The 27,005-nt window shown below is 35.7% G+C and overlaps 1 protein-coding gene across 5 annotated transcripts; it reads left to right on the top strand.

Moving 5' to 3' along the window:
- BNIP2 (BCL2 interacting protein 2) lies at positions 1-26,149 on the top strand. Of its 5 annotated transcripts, none has more exons than XM_046007484.1 (11): positions 1-178; positions 8,104-8,210; positions 9,698-9,765; positions 10,705-10,872; positions 12,531-12,707; positions 15,614-15,716; positions 16,446-16,577; positions 17,732-17,818; positions 17,946-18,044; positions 18,804-18,839; positions 21,487-26,149. In XM_046007484.1, the coding sequence occupies exons 2-11, from the start codon at positions 8,161-8,163 to the stop codon at positions 21,536-21,538; spliced, it is 972 nt and encodes a 323-aa protein (XP_045863440.1). In that variant the 5' UTR covers positions 1-178; positions 8,104-8,160; the 3' UTR covers positions 21,539-26,149. The 5 variants fall into 5 exon arrangements, 4 of the variants coding, with proteins under 4 accessions (XP_045863440.1, XP_045863441.1, XP_045863443.1 ...); XM_046007485.1 differs by having other exon boundaries at positions 8,086-8,210; XM_046007486.1 differs by lacking the exon at positions 1-178 and adding an exon at positions 230-250.
- Positions 26,150-27,005: the final 856 nt, after the last annotated feature.

Below are 27,005 nucleotides of genomic sequence, written 5' to 3'. Positions count from 1 at the left end.
TCTGCATCCGGGTCAGCTGCTGCCGCAGCAGCTGTAGACTGGGGACTGGGCCCGGGTCTCCGCTGCTGTCCGAGGGGAGCGGGCTCCTCTCGGCGCTATCTCCTGCGCCCTGGCCGTCAGTCCCACGTCGCCGGCCTGGAGGGGCGAAGAAGACGAGGGAGCCAAGGCTTCCTCCGGGGTGAGTGCGGCCGGGGAAGGCTGGGCACGGCTGGTCTGGGCTGAGAGCAGGCCTGGGGCGGACGTCGGAGGGGTGAGTACCCCCAGGACAGCCTGAGAGAGGAAGCTCAGAGGGTTATCCGACGTAGGGGGCGCCCGGGAACCTGCTTGCGAGGCGCTTCCCGGATCCCCGCCCAGTTTAGGCCCCCGCCCTTGGCTCTGCTCCTGTTTGTCTTTGCTATCCTTGTCCGCCCCCCGGCCACCCCTTTTCCGTTTGTGCTGTTGTGCTCGGGATGGAACTTGCCCCCCCTCTCGGCCCCGCTGCACACGCCCTGGTCTGGGTGCGGTGATCGGCCAGTTTGGTCGCGAATGTAAAACCAGCGTCAGTTCTGGTACAGAACAAAGAAACTCGGACGTCTGACGTGCCCTGTACCCTCGGGGAATAGACACGGAAGCGACATTTGTAATGAAGGCTTTAGTAGACTTTTCCTACATATAAAAGCCGAGTTCCCGCGTGGATTCAGACCTAACTTTTTGCTTAATGGTTTGGGGTTTTTTTTGGTGTATCTGATGCAGCTGGAGATGTACTAGGTCAGCTCCTGTTAACTTTATTCGCGTCAACAACGTTGCTTTGAAACTTCCCTTGTCTGCCTGTTGCGGGAGCCCTTTGAGAGCACTGCTTTTGCCGTATTCATCCTGGTAGTCATAGTGCCTTCCTTATAGTTAATTGAATGAAGTGTAGGATTGCATTTTAGAGTTGCTTTTTTTCCAACCTCACCTTTTTGATTAGGATCTCTATTTCTCTTAATGCCTAGTTTCTTAACTTTTTCAATGAAACATACTCTTTTTCTAAAATTTTATAAGAATTTCTGCAACTTGTAAATAGATAACGTTGATAACTGAAATTACCCAATTTAGTTACGGCCTATACTATCTTCTTGATGAACCCTCACATCTTTTGCTTAGTTCTTGTCATTTTATATTTCTTCTAAACTATTCTCGTTCTTCATAATCTCTTCTATTGCAACTTAACATTGTTGGGCTTATACAGGAAGTATGACCGGTCCACTTCTGCAAACACGAGTCTTGAACTAGATCATAAGTCAGTGCCTTTGTGGTCTTAAAGTGTTAGAGGACCTTTGAAGTTAAATGTAACCAAATCTGGTATTACAGGCTTACTCTGTATAAAGTTCCCAGTGAACTGGCAACAGTGTGCTGTATTAGAAACAGTCTACATTTAATCTGGGAACCAAGAAGTAATGTCATTTGCCTCATATGTAAAACCGGGATAATAACACCAAAGTTTTGGTTGGAAAAACATTGTTTTTGATGCTTTGTTGATTGGAACATATGGGAATGATGAATATACAAGTGGTTAGTAAATGTGAAAAGGAAAGTGGTTCCCTCATGGCCTCTGGCAGCAAAGCCGGTAGGAGCAGCGATGGAGGAGGGCATCTAAAAAAGGAAGTATATAGCCAGTTCTGCAAAATTAACCATGGCTGACAGTGGATTGAAAATTATCATAAGCTTACATTGTATAAAGCAGAATACTAGTACAATATGATGATAGTAGTATTCCACAATTACAGTTTTATACTACAACAAATAGGTATAACTACAGTAAAGTGTCAGAGATCAATATTAGACTTTAATCTTCTTAAAGGTGTTAGAGCTTCTCCAGTATGTTCTGCATACTGATCATAAAAGTACTGTTTGTAAGTGGCATAATTATCCTTTGCTTTATTTTCACAATTTTGAGAAAAGTCAGCAGCATTGTAATTTTTCTCGAATTTTTTATGTTAACATTTCAGGTAGAGTATCTCATTTTGTTCTTTTTTTTTAATTGAGGTACAACTGGCATATAACATTATATTGGTTTCAGGTGTACATACAATAATGATTCGATATTTTTATATATTGGGAAATGATCACAATGAATGTATTTAACATTCATTGCCATACATTAAAAATTTTTTATGATGAAAACGTTTAAGAATTATTTTCTTAGCACCTTTCAGATATGTAACACAGTATTAGCTATAATCACTATGCTGTACATTACATCCTTAGAATTTATTTTATAACTGGTAGTTTGTCCCTTTTGATCCCCTTCACCCATTCGTCCAACCCCATCCCCTCTGGCGACCACCAGTCTGTTTTCTGCATCTTTGAACTTGGTGTGTGCGTGTGTGTGTGTTTTAAGATTCCGCATATAAGTGAGACCATATAATATTTGTCTTTCTCTGTCTGACTTAAGATCTGTCTGCCCTCAAGATCTATATCCATGTTGTCCCAACTGGCAAGATTTCATTCTTTTTATGGCTGAACAATATTCCATTGTGTGTATATACCACAATTTCTTTATCCATTCATTTACCAATAGAAACAGGTTGCCTCCATATCTTGGCTATTGTAAATAATGCTGCAGTGAATATGGGGCTGCATGTATCTTTTTGAGATAGTAATTTCTTTTCCTTTCGATAAATACCCAGAAGTGGAATTGCTGGATCATATGGTATTTCTATTTTTAACTTTTTGAGGAACCTCCATACTGTTTTCCGTAGTGGCTTTACCAATTTACATTCTTGTCAGCGGTTCACAGGGGCTCCTTTTTCTCCACACCCCTGCCTACATTTGCTCTTCCTTGTCTATTCAAGAATGGTCATTCTAACAGACGTAAGGTGACGTCACATTGTGTCATTTCATTCTTAAAAACCTACATGACCCTGCTCTCAAGGAAGCAGGGACAAGTGTATAAGATTTTTCTGGACGTGTTTTGGTGATCTTTGTAAACATATAGACTGGCCTAAAGTATTGTCCTATAGCACTACCAGTGTTGCCAGCTTCATAGAGAAAAGTGAACATAAATATTTACAATGAAGCCCTTTTGTTTAAATGGAGAAGTGAAAGACTTGTCTGGGCATTTCCTTCTGCCAGTAGTAAGTGATTTCAGCATAGATGGTGGTTATCAGCACCTATTCCAGCAGCACTATTGAACTACATAATAGTAAAGTTGCATGTAAGATTACAATTTATAATTTAGACAGTTGTAAATATGATTTTAATATTTAATTTTTGCTTATATTGCTGACTTGCATAGGGAAATCTTCTTCGTCTTGGTTGAATTTATCACCACATCTCCTTTGGTTGAATTTACCACCACATCTCCCTACTGACACAAGTTGTGTCAGTAGGTACTCCATTTTTCTTGATTATTAACCTCACTGAGGGGTCAGCAAGTGTTCTGAATTTATCTAAAGGACTTCTAGTAGTTAATTGGCATAAATAATCATGTGGTCTCAGTACCGCAAGTATGTTGAGAAATCAAGTAATTCCTGTTGCATTAGGTTATTTTAACAAATGGCATCTTAAAGTGTTATTTCCCCATTCTAATTGACCAAATTTATGAACAAAAATGGGAAACAGCCACAGTTAACTTGTGAGTCAGCATTGTCCTGATTTCCTTCTGAGTGGTTGTGCTTATATTGCTCCTTTCTTGTTTGTTTCCTGTTCTTACAGCTGCTGATGATTAAGCCCTTCCAAGAACAATACTCTCTCAATTGTTTGAACTCTTTGTCTACCTTGTGTATTTTTCGCCCTGCAGTCTGTGCTGAGATGGTCAAGAGTGAATCTATCTGTATCTCTCCTAGGTTCTGTTTAACTAGCTTAAATAATTAACCCTGAACTAAATATCCATGTCCATGTGCTTTGTGTATTAAAATCACATGCTTCAATACGATTTTGAAGTAAAAGTTTAATAAATCAGCTAAGAGACCTGAAGGACTCGGGCTTTCTATGTTTAGAGGAGTTTTCAAGTGATAGACTTATTCAAGTGGTAGGGGAACTAAAGGACATGGTTTGTCTTATAGAATTTCACAAGTTACATATTTCTCTTACAAATAACAAATGATTTTACCAACAGAAATTGATAATGCATGTGTGTGGGTTGCCCTAAATATTTTCATTACACTTTTTGAGGGTAAAACAACAGGAAGCCTGTTGAATAATGTAGTTGAATAAGAAAAATAAGCCTAAGGGGTAGAGCAAAACAAAGCCTGCTATCCAGTGCCCTACCTTACAATATTCAGATAACTAACATTCACAGGCTTATGTGCCAGACACCATGCGAGGTGTTGGGAGTATAGTGATAGCAACTTTCAAACTCTGCTTTTAATTTTGAGATACTGAATATTTTTCTGAATATGGGAGGTATTTTTTTTTTAAAGATTTTATTTATTTATTTGACAGAGAGATCACAAGTAGGCAGAGAGGCAGGCAGGGTAAGAGGAGGAAGCAGGCTCCCTGCTGAGCAGAGAGCCTTATGCGGGGCTCCATCCCAGAACCCTGGGATCATGACCTGAGCCAAAGGTAGAGGTTTTAACCCACTGAGCCAACCCAGGCACCTGGGGTATTTTATTTTTTTTAAGATTGTATTTATTTATTTAACAGAGATCACAAGTATGTAGAGAGGCAGGCCGAGGCGGGGGTAGGGGGGAGCAGGCTCTCCGCTGAGCAGAGAGCCTGGTGTGGGGCTTGATCCCAGGACCCCAGAGATCGTGACCTGAGCTGAAGGCAGAGGCTTAACCCACTGAGCCACCAGGTGCCCCCATCTGGAGTATTATAAACTGGCAACAAGAACTTCGGATATTTTTCCAACACCTGCGAAAAGGTGAGACAAAATAACAGAAACTTTTTCTGATTACTGAATTTAGGAAGTATATTAGTTTACTTTAGAGTGATTATAAAAGACTTAAAAAAATCGAGAAGTACTGTGAACTAAAAATTTGGAAAAGACAGTTTTAAACCTTTAGTAATAGAGTGTTTCAGTCTCACATGAGCATTAATTTCTAAGGGAATAAGCATTAAATATTTGGTTTGTTGGCCACAATTTGGAGGTCTTTATACTAGTTGTGTGTCCAAAATATAAGAGATTGGTAAGATAGGTATCTCTTTTTTGTTTATTTTCTTCTCTACAGAAGTTGCCATCCGAGAACAGAGAAGGGAATAAGCATTAAGTATTGGGTTTGTTGGCCACAATTTGGAGGTCTTTATACTAGTTCTGTGTCTAAAATATAAGGGATTGGTAAGATAGGTGTCTCTTTTTTGTTTTCTTCTCTACAGAAGTTGCCATCAGAGAACAATCAATGAAGCGATCAGTGAAGACTGTTGAGGTGTAGACTGTATATTAGAAACAGAGAATGTGGTAAATTAAGTTAAGATCACTGTAATTTAGGTGTGTTTTCCAGTAATTTCTCAACATTGCCTGGCTCAGTGTTTTCCCAGAGAATTAAAAATGACTTACTCACATATATAAATACTGAGTTTTCCAGGCAAATAGATTGGTGAGGAATAGAGCATTGGCCATTTTTTCTGTCCTTGAAAGTGGGTCCTCGAAAATTTAAACCTTTTAAGAATGTGTGAAACCGTTCCTTGAGTATAAGTAAGAATTCAAATTGAGAAGAGAGCCTCCCAGTCTTGGCAGAGATATAAATTTAGTTTACCACGTAAAAATCTAACACTTTAGAAAATTATCCGTGTAATTTTGTTGTTGTTCTAAGCATAATGCTTTTTCTGTACAGCTTTGTATATCTTTGAGCGTCATGATGGCAGCAGATAAAGCAACTGTAAATCGTGACCACATCTTTGTTTTATTTTTTAATTTTTTTATTCCAGTGTAATTAAGTGTTGTATTAGTTTCAGGTGTACCGTGTAATGATTCAGCAATTCTGTGTGTTACTCAGTGCTCATGATGAGAAGTGTACTCTTAACCTTCCTCACTCTTCCATTCATTTCCCACCTGCCTCCCCACCAGTTTGTTCTATGTATTTAAGTCTGTTTTTTTTTTTTTTAAGATTTTATTTATTTATTTGACAGAGAGATCACAAGTAGACAGAGAGGCAGGCAAAGAGAGAGAGAGAGAGAGGGAAGCAGGCTCCCCGCTGAGCAGAGAGCCCGATGCGGGACTCGATTCCAAGACCCTGAGATCATGACCTGAGCCGAAGGCAGCAGCTTAACCCACTGAGCCACCCAGGCGCCCCCTAAGTCTGTTTTTTGTTTATCTCTTTCTATTTTGTTCATTTGTTTTGTTTCTTAAATTCCACATACATGTGAAATCATACGGTATTTGTCTTTCTCTGATTTTTTTCACTTAGCATTATAGCCTCAAAATCAATCCAGGTTGTTGCAAATGGCAAGATTTCATTCTTTTTTATGGCTGAGTAATACTCCAGTGTGTGGAGGCATCATGTCTTTGTTTTACAAAACTAATTGAAGTGAATGGCTGGCACCATTTGTTTTATTTGAAAAGTATTTTTAAAGTTATGTATACATGGATTTAAAAGTCATATAGGTTAGGATTTACTATGAAAAGTATCAGTCATTCTCCCCATCTCACTTTGTTTCTTCTTCCACTGGGACCAATCACTTCTTGCTTTGTTTTTAATACTTGTAGTGTTACTTTTTATCTCTTAAGAAACACATGTTCTACTGCTTTAAAAAAAAAACAAAAACAAAAAAAACTTCAGTCATGGATTGACTTTCTCTAATGCAACTGAACTAAATATTAGCTCATTTGTACACCTTCTGCCCTAAAGTTGTCACAGTTTTTGTGACATTAACCACTGATCTTTATGACTTCTTAAATGATATACTTAAACTTCCAGGTCTTATTCCATCAACCAAACCAATCTCTGCATTCTTCACTTTGTGAAGTGAATGTGAGAATGTAGGGACCAACACCCTTCCTTGGACAGACTGAAACTAAAACTGAATGGCCTAGGTGAGCATGTGTAATTGCATGAACAGATACAGTCACTAAGTCCAGTGTCTGAAAACTTATGCTGAACTACATGGGAAAAGTTTAGTGTAGATACAAAGCAAATCAAAATGTAGCATTCATTTACTAGATAGTTACTGAGTAGCCTTTTTTCGGTAGCTCTGGATTGATGGGATTGAAACTACAGAAATGGAAGTATAGAAAACAGTGCACATATTAATTATGCTTCAGTTTAAAAGTGTTAATTATAGGGGCACCTGGGTGGCTCAGTGGATTAATCCTCTGTCTTTGGCTTAGGTCGTGATCCCAGGGTCCTGTGATCAAGCCCCACATCTGTGATCAAGCCCCACATCAGGCTCTCTGCTCACCAGGAAACCTGCTTCTCTCTCTCTCTCTGCCTTTTCCCCTGCTTGTGCTCGCGCTCTCTCTCTGTCAAATAAATAAATAATATTTTTTAAATGTTAATTATAGGGCACCTGGGTGGCTCAGTTGGTTAAGCAACTGCCTTCCGCTCAGGTCATAATCCTAGAGTCCCAGGATCCAGTGCCATCCACATCGGGCTCTCTGCTTGGTAGGGAGTCTGCTTCTACCTCTGACCTCTCCCCTCTCGTGCTCGCTCTCTCTTATCTCAAATAAATAAATAAAATCTTTTAAAAAATATTAATTATATGTCAATTTTTAAAAGATGCAGCACACATACCACTTGGCTTTACTGAATCATGAATGTAAATGCAATTTGCTAGTGTTCAATTTCTAGGATCAGCTTCTATCCAGAGGACAGAAAATTTAATTATGGGTCCAGAGTAGAGAATATATTTACTTTTATTCCTTGTGCCTCCTCCCGCCCACCTCAGATTCGTTCTACATAATTCACAAAACTTAGTAAAATTTAAATCACAACCTGGGACACACATGCATATATATAACTGAAAACAAATATCTTGACTACGCAATACCCTTACTACAAATAGTACTTACTTTACTAGAATATATATACCCTGATTTTCATTCTAATTCTTTTTTTTTTTTTTAATGGTAGTTGCAATCAAATAAATTGATTCCATGATCAGGGTGGAAATGTGAATGAACTAAGGTATAAGATTATTGTACCTTTTTAGCAGATAAAAAGGAACATGGAAAATATGTTGTCACAGATTTTCCTCTTTCCACAGGGCATTGGCTCTCCGGATTATCAGGAGTTTGTAGTTGATATTGAATCTAAGCTGAGGATGGAAGGTGTGGAACTTAAAGAAGAATGGCAAGATGAAGATTTTCCAATGTGAGCAATGCTTTCAAATGAAAACAGATTTAAAACAAAACTTCAAAATGTCTTTACTAAGATGTCACTTATTAAGTGACTGTTGAGCTTCTTACAGAAATCCAGTGTCAAAAGGTGTTCATTTGATACTAGAAAATGGAAGTTCCGGGGCGTCTGGGTGGCTCAGTGGGTTAAAGCCTCTGCCTTCGGCTCAGGTCATGATCCCAGGGTCCTGGGATCGAGCCCCACATCGGGCTCTCTGCTCCGCAGGGAGCCTGCTTCCTCCTCTCTCTTTGCCTGCCTTTCTGCCCAGCTGTGATTTCTCTCTGTCAAATAAATTTAAAAAAAAAAAAAAAAAGAAAGAAAGAAAAGAAAATGGAAGTTCTTTCCAGCAGACGAATTTTCCAGTATCTTATTTTCCACCAAATATATATGTGATCTTCCATAATCTTTTATTTTTGTTTTCAACATTTAAATGTAAAATGTTTGCTGTTATAAAAAATGCTTCAATGTGGTATTTCTTAAATGAGTTTGAGGGGTTCCTGGGAGAAGGGAGTCTTTAGATGTCTGTAAGAATTGTTAAGTTTTATGCTTCTATTTTAAAAGAAAGCTTACTAAATAAGGGTTTTTTAGATTATCTGGCCAGCTACTTTGACACATTTGCATTTGTAGTTGTAGTTGTGTGGGTACCAACTGGGTTAAGAGAAAAAGGGCAAAGGCAGACCATATTAAAATTGTGCTTTCAGGGGCGCCTGTGTGGCTCAGTGGATTAAGCCGCTGCCTTCAGCTCAGGTCATGATCTCAGGGTCCTGGGATCGAGCCCCGCATGGGGCTCTCTGGAGAGCTCAGCGGGGAGCCTGCTTCCCTCTCTCTCTCTCTGCCTGCTCTCTGCCTACTTGTTCTCTCCATCTGTCAAATAAATAAATAAAATCTTAAAAAAAAAAAAAATGGTGCTCTCATACCATCTTGGTCAGAAGACCATCTCAGGGCATAGGAAGGTCCCTTAACAGTGGGAATATGGACAGCTGGTAGAAGTACCAAGTCACTACATAGCACATGGCGATAATAGGAATAATATAGAAATGCTGAGCGCAAAAGAATTGTAGCCATCGTTGCCATCCTCTCACGCAAGGGACCGTTTACCTTCACCACACATTGTATTGTATTTCACGTTAAGCTCATGCATTTGAGTTATATTTTTTTTAGGTTGTTTGTGATTTTTAGGTTTGTTTTGTAGTTGTATTTAAGAGCAGTTACCAAAAAAAAAAAAAAAAAAGCAGTTACATAAGGAAGTTATATCTACTTTTATGTGTTACTTACATAAATATGTAAATTATCTGACAGTCTGAAAATTTTGTCTTTAAAATTCGTTTGTAAATTACCGAAGCATAAGAAACCACTTTATTCAGTTTTCCATGTAATTGGTTCTATGAGATTTTTAATAGCTCTTTGAACTACAAAAAAGTTCTTTTAATTTGTGAATTAAAAATTTTGTCTGTATTTTCTAGACCTTTACCAGAGGATGATAGTATGGAAGCAGATGTATTAGCTGTAAGTGGACCAGAGAGCCAGCCTGGTAAGAACTTGGCACTTGAGTTTCAGTGAAATGGTAGACTTTGTGCTATTTTTTTTTAACACATTCTTTGTCAAGGAGAAAAAGTATACTCACTTTTTATTCTATTATACAGAGCCAAAGAGTAAGTGAGTGTTTAAGAAAGCATTTTTTGAATGCTTTGAAAATTTAACATTGCAAAAACATACCCTTGGGTTTGGGAAATTTCTATAGTAAAAGGTTAAGGGGAGATCATTTTTAGTGGTAAGCTGACTGTAATGTTTGCCTCTATTACTTAAAAAGATATATCCTTGCTGGAATGTGTTGTCTTTCCATGATATAGAAGCAATAACGATCAAAATCCAAGGTTTGTAAATTAATGCTTCGGGATTATGTTGATTCGTGTTATTTTTCTCAAGAATGAAGTGATTAGAATTTTTCTCTTATTCGGGGCACCTGGGTGGCATCCTACTCTTGATTTTGGCCCAGGTCATGATCTCAAGGTCATGAGATCAAACCACGGGTTGGGCTCTGTGCGGGGTTGGGGTGGGCGGCTGCCTAAGATTCTCCCTTCCTCTCTCCCCCTCCCTCTGCTCACATGCTCACACTCTCACTCTCTCAAAAAAATAAATATATTTTTAAGATTTTTATTTATTTACTTGAGAGAGAGGCAAAGAGTGTGAAAAGAGAGAGAGGGAGAGAGAGCACATGAGCAGGGAGAGGGACAGAGGATGGGGGGGCAGACTCCTCACTGAGCAGGGAGCCTGATTCACGGCTGGATCCCAGGACCCTGAGATCATGACCTGAACCAAAGGCAACTGCTTAACCGACTGAGCCACCCAGATGCCCTAAAAAAAAAATATATTAAAAAAATTTTTTTCTCCTATTCAACTTGTGCAAGTAAACATGCCTTCTAATCTGTTTTTCACTTTTTTTTTTTTCAACCCATTCCATGCTCGCTAGAAGTTAATGGAAATAAAGTAAGAAAGAAACTCATGGCTCCAGATATTAGCCTGACCCTGGATCCTAGCGATGGCTCTGTGCTGTCAGATGATTTGGATGAAAGTGGGGAGATTGACTTAGATGGCTTAGACACGCCATCAGAAAACAGTAATGAATTTGAGTGGGAAGGTAAATGCTTCAGTGTTTTATCTGACCTTTATTAATGAATGTTTGTCTCTCTATACATATGTGTTTTTTGAATAGTAGTCTCATATTAGGATAATTGAAAAACTTAAAACTTGATCTTGAACCTAAAATCAATGATTAAGGGATTTTTGTTGACATATGAAGTTACTCTTTTTTTAAAGTTCCTGCTATATTTTGTTACTAAGATGGGAAATTCTGCTGGCAGTGAATATTTTCATAGCTTTCAAAACTGTTTTTAGTAGATTACATGGGTGGCTTTATTTTCTGTCTTAATTGCCCAGTATTGTGAAGTTTTGTTTTTTCATGCTGCTCCCAAAATATTGCTTGATCATTATGACATGTTCTTTTATTTAGTCAATCAGCTAAGAAAAAAAGCTTTGAAGAGACATGTAACATAGGGAATATGCTAAAAGTAGTTAGGGATTTGCAGAGAGGGAGCTTTGAAGGGAGTTTTTTTAGGGCGATTTTTAAATTAGGTTTGCCTGATAGTACTGCACTATGTAAACAACCATCTTGAGTTAATGTATACTCTTAGTCCCCAAACTTTATATTCCTTATTATTAGTTATTTAGAATTCAAAGGAATTGGCATCTGTTTTGCTTTGCATGTTTTTTTTAATTAGATAATTTCTGTGTACAGTATCTTTATATAGTTGTTTGTATATTCCATCTTTAAAATGATTTTTACTTGAAAACAGTGTTTAGCCCTATGTGTCTAATCTGCAGTGAAGAGTAAGATCCTTGATATACTGTATCTTTGTTCCTTTTCTCTTCCCTATTTTACTGGTTCAGTAAACAGTCCAGTAATAAGCAATATTTTAAAAAGATACTGAAATAGTTTTCTGCCTATGTGTTTTGTCTCTTCTTTCTTTAATGCTGCTGTAGTCATTTCCTGGAAGGATATTTTCCGTTAACAGCTTTATCTTGGAAACAAACAACTAACATGCCGTAGGTTTCCTTCCCCCCATCTTTTGGTAAGGACTATGATACTAAAATTTTGAAAATCATTACTTCATTTAAAATCTGCTAAAGTGCAATCTTGAACTATAAATTACACCTAATCATTGGTGCTTCTGCTTTGGCTAATGTCAATTTAAAATAGACGTTTGCATGTACACATCAGAATATTATCAGTAAATTTCTGCTCAATAAACCTGATCAAATGAGAAATAATCATCGACTCGTTAACCACTTTCTATCTGGTATTACAGTGTTTGGGGAATAATTTATGTGCTCAAGAACAAAAAACCAGTTTGCTCTCAGTTACTTTAAATAACCCATAGTTGTAACTACCAAGAACAGTGTTGTAAATAGAATCTGAACAGCATTGTAAGGCCAATATACTAAGATTCTGATGGCTGTTTGAATTATCTTTTTTGAACTTACATACATTGCACTGTGAATTGCTTTCTGAATTAGCCAATACAAAAAAAGTTAACCATGGTTTCCAAAAACATAAAATGGCTTCATTATCAATAACAAGCCTTTTCCTCTGTTACAGAAGAAGTACTTAAAATTCCATGGAAGGTATAATGAAATATTCTCTGAACAATCTAATTGGATAGTAAAGTGGTTAACATGTACTTTGATTTTTACTATACAAATAACAATTTGTGATTCAAAAACCTTTTATTTTGACAGATGATCTTCCAAAACCCAAAACTACTGAAGTTATTAGGAAAGGCTCAATTACTGAGTACACAACAGCAGAGGAAAAAGAAGATGGACGACGCTGGCGTATGTTCCGAATTGGAGAACAGGACCACAGGGTTGATATGAAGGCAATTGAACCCTATAAGAAAGTTATCAGCCATGGAGGTAAGAGCTATCAAAGAGCGTGTTTTTTAGTGCAATATCAGAAATGTAAATGCCCAAAGAAACTCTATCTTGATAGAGTAAAAAATGTATATTTGGTAAACATTTATCATGTCATTTTAGAAACAACAGGTTTGAAGTAAAATTGTAAAACTAAATTTAAAAATCATTAGTATATGCACACAGTATATTCAAAAGGTATAAGAATATACAGTGAAAACTGTTTTTCACCTGACCTCTAGACAACCCCCAAACTGATACTTTCTCCCCTTTTTTATGCATTTATAATTTTATATATAGTGAAATGCTATATATGTATATATATAGCATATTATATATATAGACATATCTATATATATAATCCTTTTTTGTAGCATTTGCAATTTTTCCCAAGCTTCATGAGATACAGTTAACATATTGGTAAGTTTAAGGTTAAAATGTGTTGATCTGATACAATACATATTGCATAATAACCATTTCTTTTTTGTGGTGAGAACATTTAGGATCTATTCTCTTAGCAACTTTACATAGTACAGTATTACTGTGTGTAGTCGCTATCCTGTGCATTAGACCCTACAACTCACTCATCACATAACTGTAAGTTTGTACCCTTTGACCAACATATCTTCTTTCCCCCTAGACCCTGGGAAACACCATTTTAGTCTCTGTTTCTAAGTTTGACATTTTTAGATTCTGCGTGTAAATGATATCATACAGTGTTTGTTTTTCTTCTTTCTGACTTTTTCCCTTCAAAGTACTCTAATCTGAAAGGTAGGATTCAGTGAGTTTTGACAAATGCCCATATAACCATATCACCTACAGCTGGACATGTAAAACATTTTCATTGCCCCCCAAAATTCTCCCAAACTCCTTCCCAATGAATACCCCCCTCCAGTAACCACTATTCTAATGTCTGCCCCCATGATTACTTTTGCCTGTTCTAGAATTTCGTTTAACTGGAATCATATAGTATACCCTCTTTTGTTGACTTTTTTTGCTCAGCATGTTTTTGACATTTATCCATGTTGATTGTGTCTGTTGTTCATTCCTTTTCTTGCTAAGTAGTATTTCATTGTATGGATAAACCACAATTAGCTTATTCATTTTCTTTTGATGGACTTATGAGTTGTTTCCTATTTGGGCCGCTATGATTAAAACTGCTTTGAGCATTCTTGTACTTGTCTTTTTGTGTATTTAAGTAAAATCTGGCATTTTAAACTATGACTCTTATTTTACATTAAAACCCTGAATAGGGATGCCTGGGTGATTCAGTTGGTTAAGTGTCTGCCTTCTGCCTTGGGCTCAGGTCATGATCCAGGTGTCCTGGGATCTAGCCCCACATTGGGCTCCCTGCTCAGCGGGGAGCCTGCTGCTTCCCCTGCTTGTGCTCTCTTTCTCTCTCTGGCAAATAAATAAAATCTTTAAACAAAACAAAACAATAAAACCCTGAATAAATCATTGAGTTTTACCATAAAGTACAGAACTAGTCCATTCCATATTTTTATGGAGCACCAGCTTTGCATATTTGTAGGATAACCCAAAATACAAGGCTTTATTTCTTAAATCACAAGTCAAATAGGAAAAGCTATGGGAGTATGATTATAACTTCTAACCATCCTGACTATACCATGTATAGAAGTTTGCCTAGACACTGTAAATAGTGTCCGAATGTTAATAATGGTAGTCAAAATGCAAGTCACTCTCTAGAACATTTCTTTTTTTTTTTTTTAAAGATTTTATTTATTTATTTGACAGAGATCACAAGTAGGCAGAGAAGTAGACAGAGAGAGAGGAGGAGGCAGGCTCCTTGCTGAGCAGAGAGCCCAATGCAGGACTCGATCCCAGGACCCTGGGACCATGACCTGAGCCGAAGGCAGAGGCTTTAACCCACTGAGCCACCCTGGTGCCCCTCTAGAACATTTCTTATTACCTGAAATCCTAATGCAAGAAAGGGGACCACATAGGTTAAACAGATTGGGTTTTTTTTTTATGTAGAGTCCTTTCTACTTACTTTACTTTCTGCCAAATGCATTCCCGTCTGTATTTCTATAGTCTTCATTCATCTGAAAGCAAATCACTTGAATGTTTGCATTTACATTATTCCGCCTAATTTAATCCTATTCAGATTAAGAAAACAGGATAATCTGGATCAGGAAGTTCACAGTCTTGCATTAATTCAGCCAGTTCATAGGAAACAAGTTGTGAGACCTGCCTCATGGTTTAAACCTAGTATCTTTCAAAAAGACCGCTTCATTTAAATTAGGGGGAAATAATTAGGACCATTTTATGCTATTGAATTATCACAATGTGTTTTGTGACTAAGAGATTGAGATAGATGCTAATGTACTTGAAGTGTTTAAACCTTTTCAGTGCATGTTTGTAAACAATGGAAATGAAAGTTAAAACAATGTTACTAGATACTGGAGATTATAATAAACATATACATTTTAACACTTTTTCTTCAGTTAAAATTGTCAGAGATGTAATTGTAGTTTTCAGTATTCTAAAATCTACAAAATGCTAGGCATTGTTGAGTGTAAAAGTATTTTTTCAGAAGCACCCACTTTAACCATAACTTGCATAAGAGTGTTGCAGATGTTTTTTGTATTATGCCTGCTTGGATTATATCACTTCTTTTGTCTATTTACTAAAGTAAGACTGGCTTTCTGATTATGCTACTTTAAATGGGTTTCTGGTTTTTATGCCCACTATTTCCTCTTCAGATTTTATTCTCATTTTGAGAAGAGGGGATTTTAAAGATCTATAAGGCTCTATAAGGTTAAAAACGAAACCATGTTTTTTGATCAAAAAATTTGTGGAACATGAACCACTATAATCTGTCAGCTGTACAGATTTCCTCTGGAAAAGTAAAATCATGCTGGTGATTTTATCTTTGACTTAATTTTCAGGATATTACGGGGATGGATTAAATGCCATTGTTGTGTTTGCTGTCTGTTTTATGCCCGAAAGTGGTCAGCCTAACTATAGATACCTGATGGACAATCTCTTTAAGTAAGTATACCTTCACAGAAAAATGTGGACAGAATTCTGGGTTAATTAGATCTCCAGTTTAAGGAAGTGAACTTTGCCTGGGAGAAGATTATAATTACCCCCATTCCAGTTCTTTAAGTCCTTATTCTTTGGCATTATAAAAGTATGCATTTTCCAACTCAACAGGAAAATTGTCAGTTTAAAACTGGAATGGATATTTCAGATTATCTGTTCTAACTTCTTTATTTTACATTAAATGTAAAGAAATTATTTTTATCTCAAAATCATATGGCTAAATGCATTTATTCCCAAAAAGCCAAATGTAACTGAACTGACTTCTATTTCCACAGAGTCATTCTGTTTCTTAAGTTAGTGGTGTTTTAAAAAAAACTTACTGGGAAAATTTCAAACTTATATGAAGGTAAAAGAAGTGTATTGAATATTTGTGTATGAATCAAACACTTCCACAGTTAATAGGTTTATACTTCATTCCCAAAATGTATACTCGTCCATTGTATAACTTTGAAGCAAGTCCCAGAAATCATGTCAGTTCATCCATAGACTTTTAAACGTTTATTTCTAGAAGGTAACTCTTTTAGAGTTACATATTCATAATAACAACTAATACAGTTCTGAAATTTTAATTGGTTTTGCTGTCGTTGAAGGGAAGGAAGAGCATTATATAATTTGGATAATTTTCTTGGTTCTGCAAAGCAGTATTTAAGGCTTAAACTTAATTTGTCTTTATAGGTATGTTATTGGCACTTTGGAGCTATTAGTAGCAGAAAACTACATGATAGTTTATTTAAATGGTGCTACAACTCGAAGGAAAATGCCCAGTCTGGGATGGCTCAGGAAATGCTATCAGCAAATTGATAGAAGGTATTGTAAATACACATTGAAAGCGAGTCTGAATAATTTTTATAATAGCTTTATTCAATTTTATTTCCTGTGGTCACTTAAGGGCACTGTAAATTATATTTGTAAATTTTATAACATGTTTCTGTTTTCTCAGTTCAGTATTTTAGAATATCATGAAGGAAATTAGTTTTGATCTGTTTAATAAAGAATAATTCCTTCAAACCAACCTATAAAATAGTCCTTTTTTTCTCCTTATGTGTACCACGTTGAACATTTCCCTGTAACTTGTGTTTTGGGAAAGAATGGAGAACTTAATACATTTCCTATTTTAATACATTCTGAATTTTGCCTAACTCATAGTGCTTAGCATATTTTTTGGTTTTTAAGATGCTTAGCCATAATCTTACTTTGGAATGAGCTCTAGGGAGTGTATTCTCCTTAGAGTTAGTCATCAATGCTAATGGAAGTAACTTCGAATCTCCAGTTGGTTTGATTTAACCTATAGCTAACTTGAACTAGTTTAATGAACTCAGATTCATTAATAGGTTTCTCTAAATACCTAAACATGGCATGGGCTAGTTCTTACGATTTAAAAAAAAAAATCCTTAATGGTCACTTTACTTAAGTGTGGAATATGCATAATAAAACAGCAGGGTTTTTTGGTCATTTTAAGTCATTCAGGGTAATGCTGGTAATTTTTATTCAGAATTTTAGACTCCATAAGAATGTATTAGGTCTGATTTACATTTCCTGCTCTTGTGGCATAGTGCCTTTCATGGTGTTGAAGAAATGAGTACCAGTTCCCCTCTCATCCTAAAAAATGAAATTTTGTATTCGGTATTGTCTTCTACCCCTAGTTGACAGAATTCTAAAGACAAGTGAATATATCTAGGAGACATTTAACGACAGGCTATACTGTGGACATAAATTTAGCCAAATGAAGTAAAGCTCATCTCATAGCAGTAGAAAAGACCATCAGAATTCAAGAGTGTATTTCCTTGTCTTTAGGAATATCACATCTAAATGAACTTCTGGATGAGGAGTGTGTGTGTGTGTATGTGTATGTAAAGTTGCACATACTTAATGATGCCTTACCTTTTTTCCTAGCATTGTAATTTATAGAGCTTTAAAATTTTTGTTTCCTTTCCTTTTCTTTTTTTTTTTTTTAACTCCAGGTTACGGAAAAACCTAAAATCACTAATCATTGTACATCCCTCATGGTTTATCAGAACACTTCTAGCTGTCACAAGACCCTTTATTAGGTAATTTTCTGAGAGTCATTGACTTAAAAAAAAAAAAAAGAAACAAAAACACCAGCTCCTTATGTGAATTTCTTGTCAGTTCTGTTGGTCAGAATATTGAGGTAATTATCTTTATTTTCTTCCATAGCTCAAAATTCAGCCAAAAAATTAGATACGTCTTTAATTTGGCAGAACTAGCGGAACTTGTCCCCATGGAATATGTTGGCATACCAGAATGCATAAAACAGTATGTTTTGTTTTCTTTCTTTAATTGTATTGGATCTTTATATATTGATGTGCAAGAGGTAAATATTTTTCAATATTCATCCTTTTCACTTCCTGTATGATAAATATTTTGTAACTGTTCTTGTTTTTGTAACTAAGGAAAAGGAGAGAAAGAAGCCATTTTCCTGCACCTTCCCCATACTGTTTTCTTCAGGCCATCACCTGAGGAAGCAGGAAGGATTATTTCTGGTTGTAGTTAATTTTTATTTTTAAAGACTATTTCTTTCTAAAGACTATTTACAATCTTAAGAGGTGATTTCCTGATCAGTCAGTACTAAAGAACATTCTCCAAACTTGAACGTGCTGTTCTCCAAATTTGAATAAATTCATCCATGTACTGAATAATCCTATTACTGGTGAAATATATTATTTATATCAGCCTAACCTTGGTTCATTCCAGTGGCTGGAATATGTTCTGTTTACTGAATTCACCTCCCATCTAATTTTTTAAAAGGATTTGGTAGAAGGCTGTTAACATAAATCCTTGAATATCACTCTGCTATGATGTCGAAAAAGTTTTTTGGTTTACTGATCTGAGGTTTAGGTCTGTTGAACGTGTCAAAGAGAGATTTCCTAGGTCAATTTTGACTTTCTACATAGTGTGTTAAATAGTTTTCGTTTTGCCTGCAGACTTATATGAGTTTATTGTTAGTGCCTTTTTTTCAAGTTTTGTTCATCTTCATAACATGTATATTTACTGAAATAACTCTTCCCTACCAAGGTATGAAGAAGAAAAGTTTAAAAAGAAACAAAAAAGGTATATGCACACCTTGACTGGGTTGCATCTAGACTAGTCCATTTGCATTGCACAGACTAACTCTTCCTTATTGGTTGGTTAGCTTGTAGACAAAGATAACAGCATTTGTAAATATAAACATACCCCAGAATTCAAATATAGAGTGAATCTGAAGTTCCTGATGCTGAATATGGCTTGGATTCACCCTGTTCTAACATCATGTATTAATGCCCATTAGGAATTAAAGGTCATAGCCCCTCCTTACTCCTTCATGTTATATGTACTGATAGCAAAGCCAAAGAAACTGCTAAGAAAATTATTTGGAAAACCAATTACCTCTAAGACTTTTTTATCTGTTTCACCGTATTACTTAAATGTCTAACTAGTGCTTTTGATAAATATATATGTACTCTTTTAAAGAAACAGTTTATTTCCCTGGGGTTTATGAGTATATTTGCAATGCACATATTCTTTGGCTAACCAACATTTATTTCCCTATATGCTTAAACAGCCTGCTAACCAGTCAAATTCTACATATGATAAAATATCTAAAATTCAATAATATACCGTTAAATAGTTAAACACTCTGCTTTCCATCTTTAATTTTGAATACTTCTGCTTTGAGCATAACAAACTATTAGCTATTAATATCTTGGCATAGAAGATGAAAGGCAAGTATAAAAGAGTTACTATTTTAAATAGCAATTTAGAACAGTGTAGGATTTGGAGCTGACTTGTTAATGGAATTTTTTTTTTTTTAATAATGACAAACTAGCAAAACAGCTTTAGTACAGTCTTTCTAAGGTAAGAGATTTGTATGTAGTTATTATCATTTTGACCATTCTAAGGAAACAATTATAAGGAACTAATTCTTTGAGCACATTTTAAATGTGTTGATGAGCAAGAATTCAGTTAACCATGTGATGGAACCATAGCTTTACATTTTTATAGGACACTTAACAGTTTAATGAACATTTTAACATAGAGATGTGGATGGTAATTTTAGATATTGCTGATTTTTTTTTTTCCTTTCTAGGCACTGGTGTACACTTGCCAGACAGATAACTGAAATTAAAAATACAATCTGTAATTGTATAATGAAGCCAACTGCTTCATGGATTTCAAAATGAATTGCTTTTGTTGATAAAATCCGCTGTATTGTGCCTTTTTACAAAGTTCTTAGTATTTAGTTACCTGGAATATAGGCATCAGAAAAATAGTGGAACTATACTTTTTATTTAATATATTGTTTGATACCTACCAGTACTATTTTATCTTGAGTTTTTTTTTTATTTTTGTCTTGTTTAACTGTAATAGAATCACTACGTATATCTTTTAGACACTTGTTTTGGCATGGTTTGTTAGTCTTAAAATAATAAATCCTTGTCAGCTTGAAGATGGTAACATTCAAGTTTTTAAAATAAAGGAGCATTTTTTTTTTTAAAGAGCATATTTTTAAAAATGTAACAGAGGCTCTGTGTGGAGGAGCTTACTTAAGGTGACATCTCTATGATGAGTACCGGGCATAAGGAGGATTCAAAACTCCGTGTGCACACATGGTAGTGTCAAATGTTATAACTGTTTCTTTCGAACGACTCAGTGCAAGTATGGCCAGAGAGATCGCAGCTGTTAAAGTGTTTGAATGTAGTTGAAAAATCAAGTAATTGTGAAAATAGTTCATAAGAACTAATTTAACAGATTTCAGATGTTGAAAAGACCGGGATGTATATTGCATGCCTTATTGAGCCTATATACCTCTTACTTATATTTTTGATACCAGTATAAAAAATGTTTTTAAATGTTACTAATTTGACTTTACCACAGACCAAGACTTTTAGGTCTCATTCAGTAATGTTCAGGTGCTCCTAGTAATGGGTGGTGATGATCATAGTAATGGAAACAAGTGTGAAGAGTATCTTCATATATTGTACCAAGTTGTTTTAAACTCCCCTCCATCAGTAATTCAGACTAGTACAAAGAGTAATAGACTGTTGTACATTATCTTTAAAGTGTTGTTTATAGTTGTGTTATAATTACGTAATTCTTTTAATCCCCACTTGCCTAAATTTTGATAGGTCTCTATGCAACCCACTCTAATTCAGTTCGATTTTTAACCACATCTAGATATTTCCAATTATTTGATGGCTTCTTACTATCAAAATAAGTGAAAAGCATTTATATTCTATATATACTAATAAAATATTTTGGAGAATCATTTCTGTAAATATGCATTTTTATCACTGAATTTAAAAACATGGATCATTTGGTGGCATTAGTGGCATTTCAGTACTTCCGTTAATAAAATCATTTTTGACGGAGTTGTTTTTCCTGCCACTCTCTAATCATTTAGATCCCAGCCATGCTACAGTTTAAGATTTTAATATACCTGTTGCAATTTAACTTTTAATAAAACTCTAAGCATTTGTATGTACAGTATTCAGTAATCTTCAAAGAAACAACAAGCCATTTCTTGCCAGTGTCCTCTTGTCTTTAAAAATTATCTTTCCTGGTTGGGGAAATGTTTGGTAACCTTTTTACTATGTCTGCTTCTTTGCAAAGCTTTGTTTTTAACAGAATAATATTCTATGCTAAAAGTAGTCACAATTTTTAGAAAGAAAATTGTTTAGTTGCTAGTGTCTTATTATCTCTATTGTTTTTCAATAAACAGAGTTGATCAAGAACTTAATGGAAAACAAGATGAACCGAAAAGTGAACAGTAAGTTTGGTGTCTAGTCCAAACAAGACTGAAGAATGTGCTGATGAAGCAGTGCTCTTTTTTGCATTTATAATGCATTTATTGACCCTGATTTTTATGTAACCTGTTACAAAATTGATCTTCCTTACTGGACTTTTGTATAAGGGACTGTTCACTGCTGTATTGGTTTGCAAATCTCTTGAATTTAGCTCCTTATTAGCTAATTATATTGTAATCATTTTGTATTTTATATTGCTAAATAGCAGAGAACCACACTTTATATAAAGCAGTTTTTTGCATTTGTTTGTTGAATGATGCATCGTCTTCAGTAAACTATTTATATGCCTAAATGGTAAAGGAAAGAGATAATATATATTTTTGTTTCTGAGCAATATTTTTTAATGTATACCTGTCTTGTGGAAGAATATGCAGGTAAATAAGACCATGATTTGTAAAGTGCATGTTCGAATTTTTGTTTTGTAAATGGCTAGATACATTTCCTGGGTAACTTAGAAAACAGAGTTGCTCATAAGGTGAGGGACAGTTAAACTGTTTCTCATGAATACCCAAAGGTCATGTACATAATCTAAGTAGATTAATACTATCCTAAGCTTTTTTCCCCCTCGTTTATTACTGTTTCTTAATTCTGAAGCGCAGATACAAATGTATTGCACACATTTTCCTTTTTAAACTTTAAAGACAAGTCAAAAAGCCATTTTTAGAACCACACAATTTAAGAGGCTAAGAAATGGGGTTTGTATATATGTATATGTGGGATATTTTATCTTCTGGCCAAAAGTCAGAACTTTATAAAAATTTTAGGTCTGTTCACTAATGTGAAATAAGCTTGTGTGTCCAGGGTATCACTCTCCAGAATTTGTGAGTGCAGTGTAGTGTTCAGAGAATGTGATGAGTTACTCACTGTCACTATTTCTGTAGAAAATAGGGGCTACTTTTTAACTGCTCTCAGTGTGGGCACTTTACCAAAATACTTATATATCGGTTACTGAAACTTGATAGCAGAGGTAGGTGTTTGACCTTGTGGAATCATGTTGACAGTACTGTAAATTTAAGTTATTTTGTAAGTCTTAGAGCATCATTACATTATGGTATTTTGGACAATATGGGATATAAGCATATAAACTTTTCGTTTAATTTGGTAAGTACCTTGACTCTACATTGAAATACATTGTACTGAGGTGCCCAAACAGAACTTCATAACCCACAAAATCATCCTAAGACAACAGACTGATCTGATAGTATCATTTGCTTGTGTGACTCATACACACGTGGAAAAATTAGTATCCTCCGAGTTTAAGGGTACTACCACACCCCAGCCCTTCCTGTAAGGTAATTTATAAAAGAATGTGCTAGAATAGCAAAATGAAGCAGATGAGAGCTAAGCTTTTAGGATTTATTCTGTCCCAGACTGAACACACATGTGGCTTATACCATTGCCATTTTTCATATAAAGTTTCTACTGAAAAAGAGAATTTTTCTTTACTTTTTGTCCTCTTTAGTTATAGACTTGGCATGCTAAACTAAGTCCAATTATGGGAGATGCTGGAGGATTCCCAGGATGAGGTGTTCCTCAGCAGTCTTCTGACTTAACTTGGATCCAGCAGCCGTAGGCAGATCCTAAACTGATGTTATTATATCAAATAAAGCCAAAACCATTATTGCCTGCTCAAACCTTAGAGAAGGTTTGTGTTGAAAAAGCAAACTAACAATAACAATTTAGGCATTCCTTCTGAATTTACCATGTGAGAATTATGAATAAAGGATCAGTGAATTTAATTGTGATTAGAGTCTATATCATAGAGCTCTTTAAGCAGTCTTTCCTCTATACATATTTATCCTGTTCAAAATTTGCTGAACTTCTTACATAGGTGGTTTTCCTCCACATAAAGTACACAGTTCTTCAGGGTCAATAGCTTATTGCATTTATTTACTTTTGCTTTTACAAGCATTGTCCCTAACTATAGATACAACTTGTTGCAAAAGTGGTGCATGTTCCTAAATATTTTTTTAAAGTATAAGTAACCTTTAATCTGGTAGAACATGAAAATTCAGAGGGAACAGTGGTAACACTTGGGATATAATGAAAGGCATGTGTTGTGAATCAGTGGATTAAAAGACACCTGCTCTACCCAACATCTTGATGGAATCTGGTATAGGGACATGCCCCATAATAAATGTTTCATAACTGTAAGGTTTAAGATCATAACTAGTAGGTTAGAGGAAAAGCACTTAGGAAGTTTGTTATTTGTAATTTATCACTATGTGACATTCCTCCCATAGCATTCAATTTTAATTTTCCATTGCTGATTGAAATGAAAGTACATAAAATTGTATTATTTTATCTGTCTACTGGGGTCGCGGATCTAACTTAACTGGTTTAATTTTATTTTTGCCACTGTAGTTTGTAATAGTGTCTCGAGTATAGACTGGAGTGTCTCTTTTTAACCCAGAGTTTCTCATACATATAATTTGCTTTTGTTCTGCTTGGTTATATTCCTAAGTAGCACCAAGAAAAATGCTACATTGGCCTCCTACTTGAAGCTTAATAGTCTTTAATTCAGTTGATGGCGTGGAGAGGATAGGATCCTAAGGAGGACCTAGTGGGGTAGTTTGAAAAGAAGATAACAAGGAATTAAGAGAACTTTAGAGTTTAGAGTGGCTGTTATCTCAGATGGCACTGAATGTGTCCCTGTTAAGGGAAGTACGGTGTATGGCAGCTCTTTGCACCATCTAACAGGCTTTCTTGTGTTCAATAGGAAAACCTGCAGTCTTCACATAGAATATGTGAAATAAGACTGGAGTGAAGAATGCAAAGGCTGACAATACCTCTAATGAGAATTTGTATTTTCTCTGCCTTGTCTCTTCATACAGAAGCAAATTTGAACAGAGAGGGTCAACAATTACAGTGCTCAGATTAAAGTTTAGGGTTAGATTATTTTCCATATTTTATGAAACATAAACATTAACGTAGTCTTCCAAAATGAATAGCACTATTTGGTAACTGCACTGAATACTGAAATTTGCTGATTGTATATCAGTAGCTAGAATTTCTTCAACTACAACTTCAGAATTTTAAAAAAGTCAAGGATCTGCTTTTTGATAGAAACTTCTTATAGATGACTATAGTGTTACTATTTGCCTGTTTTTATGTGAGTGCTCAGGGAATTTGGAAGTGTTTGATTTAGTGCAGAAGTGGCTTTTTTAGATTTCTTCAATTGAGAGGTAAATTAGCATTAGGGTGTTATTGGTTAGAACAGGCCAGTTTCTTGTTGAGATCAGTAAAGGTGTGTATATAAGGTGACAGTAGCTTCATTCTTTTCCCTGTGTTAAATGTGGAAATGGCTAACATTGCTTGGTCAGAAGGGAAAAGATAGGCTGAAAATAGAAATTTGCTAATCCATTCCATCATGTTTTCTTGCTTATTTTTTTGAAATATTTAGATATTTAAGAAGTGGATCACAAACCTCAAAAGGAAGGAATAGAGGAGAGTTAATATGCTTATTAGTTAGACCAACTATTCTGTTAGAGTTTATCCTTGTCACAGAGAACAGGAATTGTGTGATTGGAGTCGCTGGGAGAAAGCCTGAAGAATTTGGACTCGCCTGAGAAAGTCAGCTGGTAAGGGAAGTGGGAGATTTTCTATTCAGTGTTCTAATAGTACAGAAGAATTACCTAGGGATCCTTTAACTCACCTCTACCCAGTCGCAAGATTCTGAATGAATAAGAATCAGATCAGTTTCTTTTGAAGTTCTAAATGGTACTTGAAAATAAGTATTGTGTTGAACATGAGGAGTGACACTAAAATTTGAACATAGCTGTTATTTTGTTGCAACTGTAATGATAGATCTATATAATTTCTTATGTTTTGAGAATTTTAAGGATGCAATGAAAAGTTCGCATAAAGCACTTAAACACCTGATGAAAATCAAGGGTTTGATTAAGGTTTCAAATCGATAAAGAATAATATTGAGCTGTTTGCTTCATATAGCTGTCTGATTCTATCTTGTAAGACCTTCTACAGGAGATTAAAACATTTACATTTTGGAATCTTTGTACTTTCACAATCAGTGTGGCTAGGAAGAACTTGGAAAATAATACCAATTAGCTATTCCACTGCACTTTTTATATACGAGCTTTCTAAAGTTATGTCCCTTAAACCGTTTATTTACATAAACCTAGCTAGCAAATATTGGAGGTGTGTTCAGGGCCAGTGACTTACACAGGCCATAGGATACTATTCACGTAGAACACAATTCAGAGTGAGTTAGACACCTACACACTTGGATACAGATTTCAAAAATTCAAGTATCTTTTTTAATATAAGTTCACGTGCTGCCATTTAGACAGTGTGCTGTGATCATTTCACTACTATTCAGTTGATGTTGCCTAGCCTGGTGCTGTCATTTTACAGTGTGAGAAATTCAGTTCGATGACTGTGTGTGCAAGATGTTGATGTGATCCCTGTAAGAAATAATAGGGTTGGTCGTGATTTACTAAGGAGATGTAATATTTTATTTTCCTTTGACTTGTTAGGAATATGGTAACTTGTGTCCTGATTTGTTGCACATCATATTTTTGCAACATTAATGAATTTAAATAAATTAATTGGAAAGTTTGTTTTTGACTCATTTTTATCGCTTTTTTTTTTTGGTCTTCTGTTAGGCTATTAAATGTTTACACTGAATTATCTCATAAGCTTTTCAAATAGTTTAAGACTTTTTCTGTAGTCTGGGTGCTACTTCCTATTCTTCAAGAGCATAAAGTATTCATCCTGTTTTAATTTTAAACATTTTCTTAATTATCACACTTTGTATTTTATAATTTAGAATCATTGTAGTAGTGGGTAATCCAACAATAAAAGTTCATAAGTGGCTGAAAACATGCCGCAAATGAGACTCGGTTCTGCTTATAGGCCTGCTCAGAGAGTGAGTCTACTTGGTAACGCTTATGTATTTACTCCTTAATCACTGTTCAGCTACTTAATGGCAAACAGCTGTACACATATTGCTGCCTTTAATCCACATTTAGGATACCATTTGGATTTTAATAAACCCAATATATATTGAAGTGTTTGTCTTCCGTTAGGTACAAATTTTAAATACAAAGTCTCCCACATTAAAATTCTTCAGGAATCACAAGCGCTTGCTGGGCTAAGTGAATTGCAGCCCTGTTTTGAATGGTAAGTCCTGCTCTAATCTTCACAATTTGTCTTCAATTTAGTACTGCAGCGTCTTCAACAGTATTACCTAGAACATACTTAAGGCATAAAGTGTGACTGCCCTAACATTCCTAATTGTGTATCTAACAGTGGATAAGATTAATCTCTCAAAGTTAGAATTCCCTTATGCACGGTTTAGCAAACCTGGTGAATTACTCGGAAAGGAAGTCAGTTCACCTGTCTGGGGCCTGAAGCCGCAGGCCCCACGCCCCTCCTCCCTCCACACCCCGCCCTCCCCAGGCAAGTCTGGAGT

Source organism: Meles meles, chromosome 6, assembly GCF_922984935.1.
Source record: "Meles meles chromosome 6, mMelMel3.1 paternal haplotype, whole genome shotgun sequence".
Taxonomy (NCBI): Eukaryota; Metazoa; Chordata; class Mammalia; order Carnivora; family Mustelidae; genus Meles; species Meles meles.
Note: the sequence above shows the minus strand (reverse complement) of the source record. Positions and strands in the feature narration are given on the sequence as shown.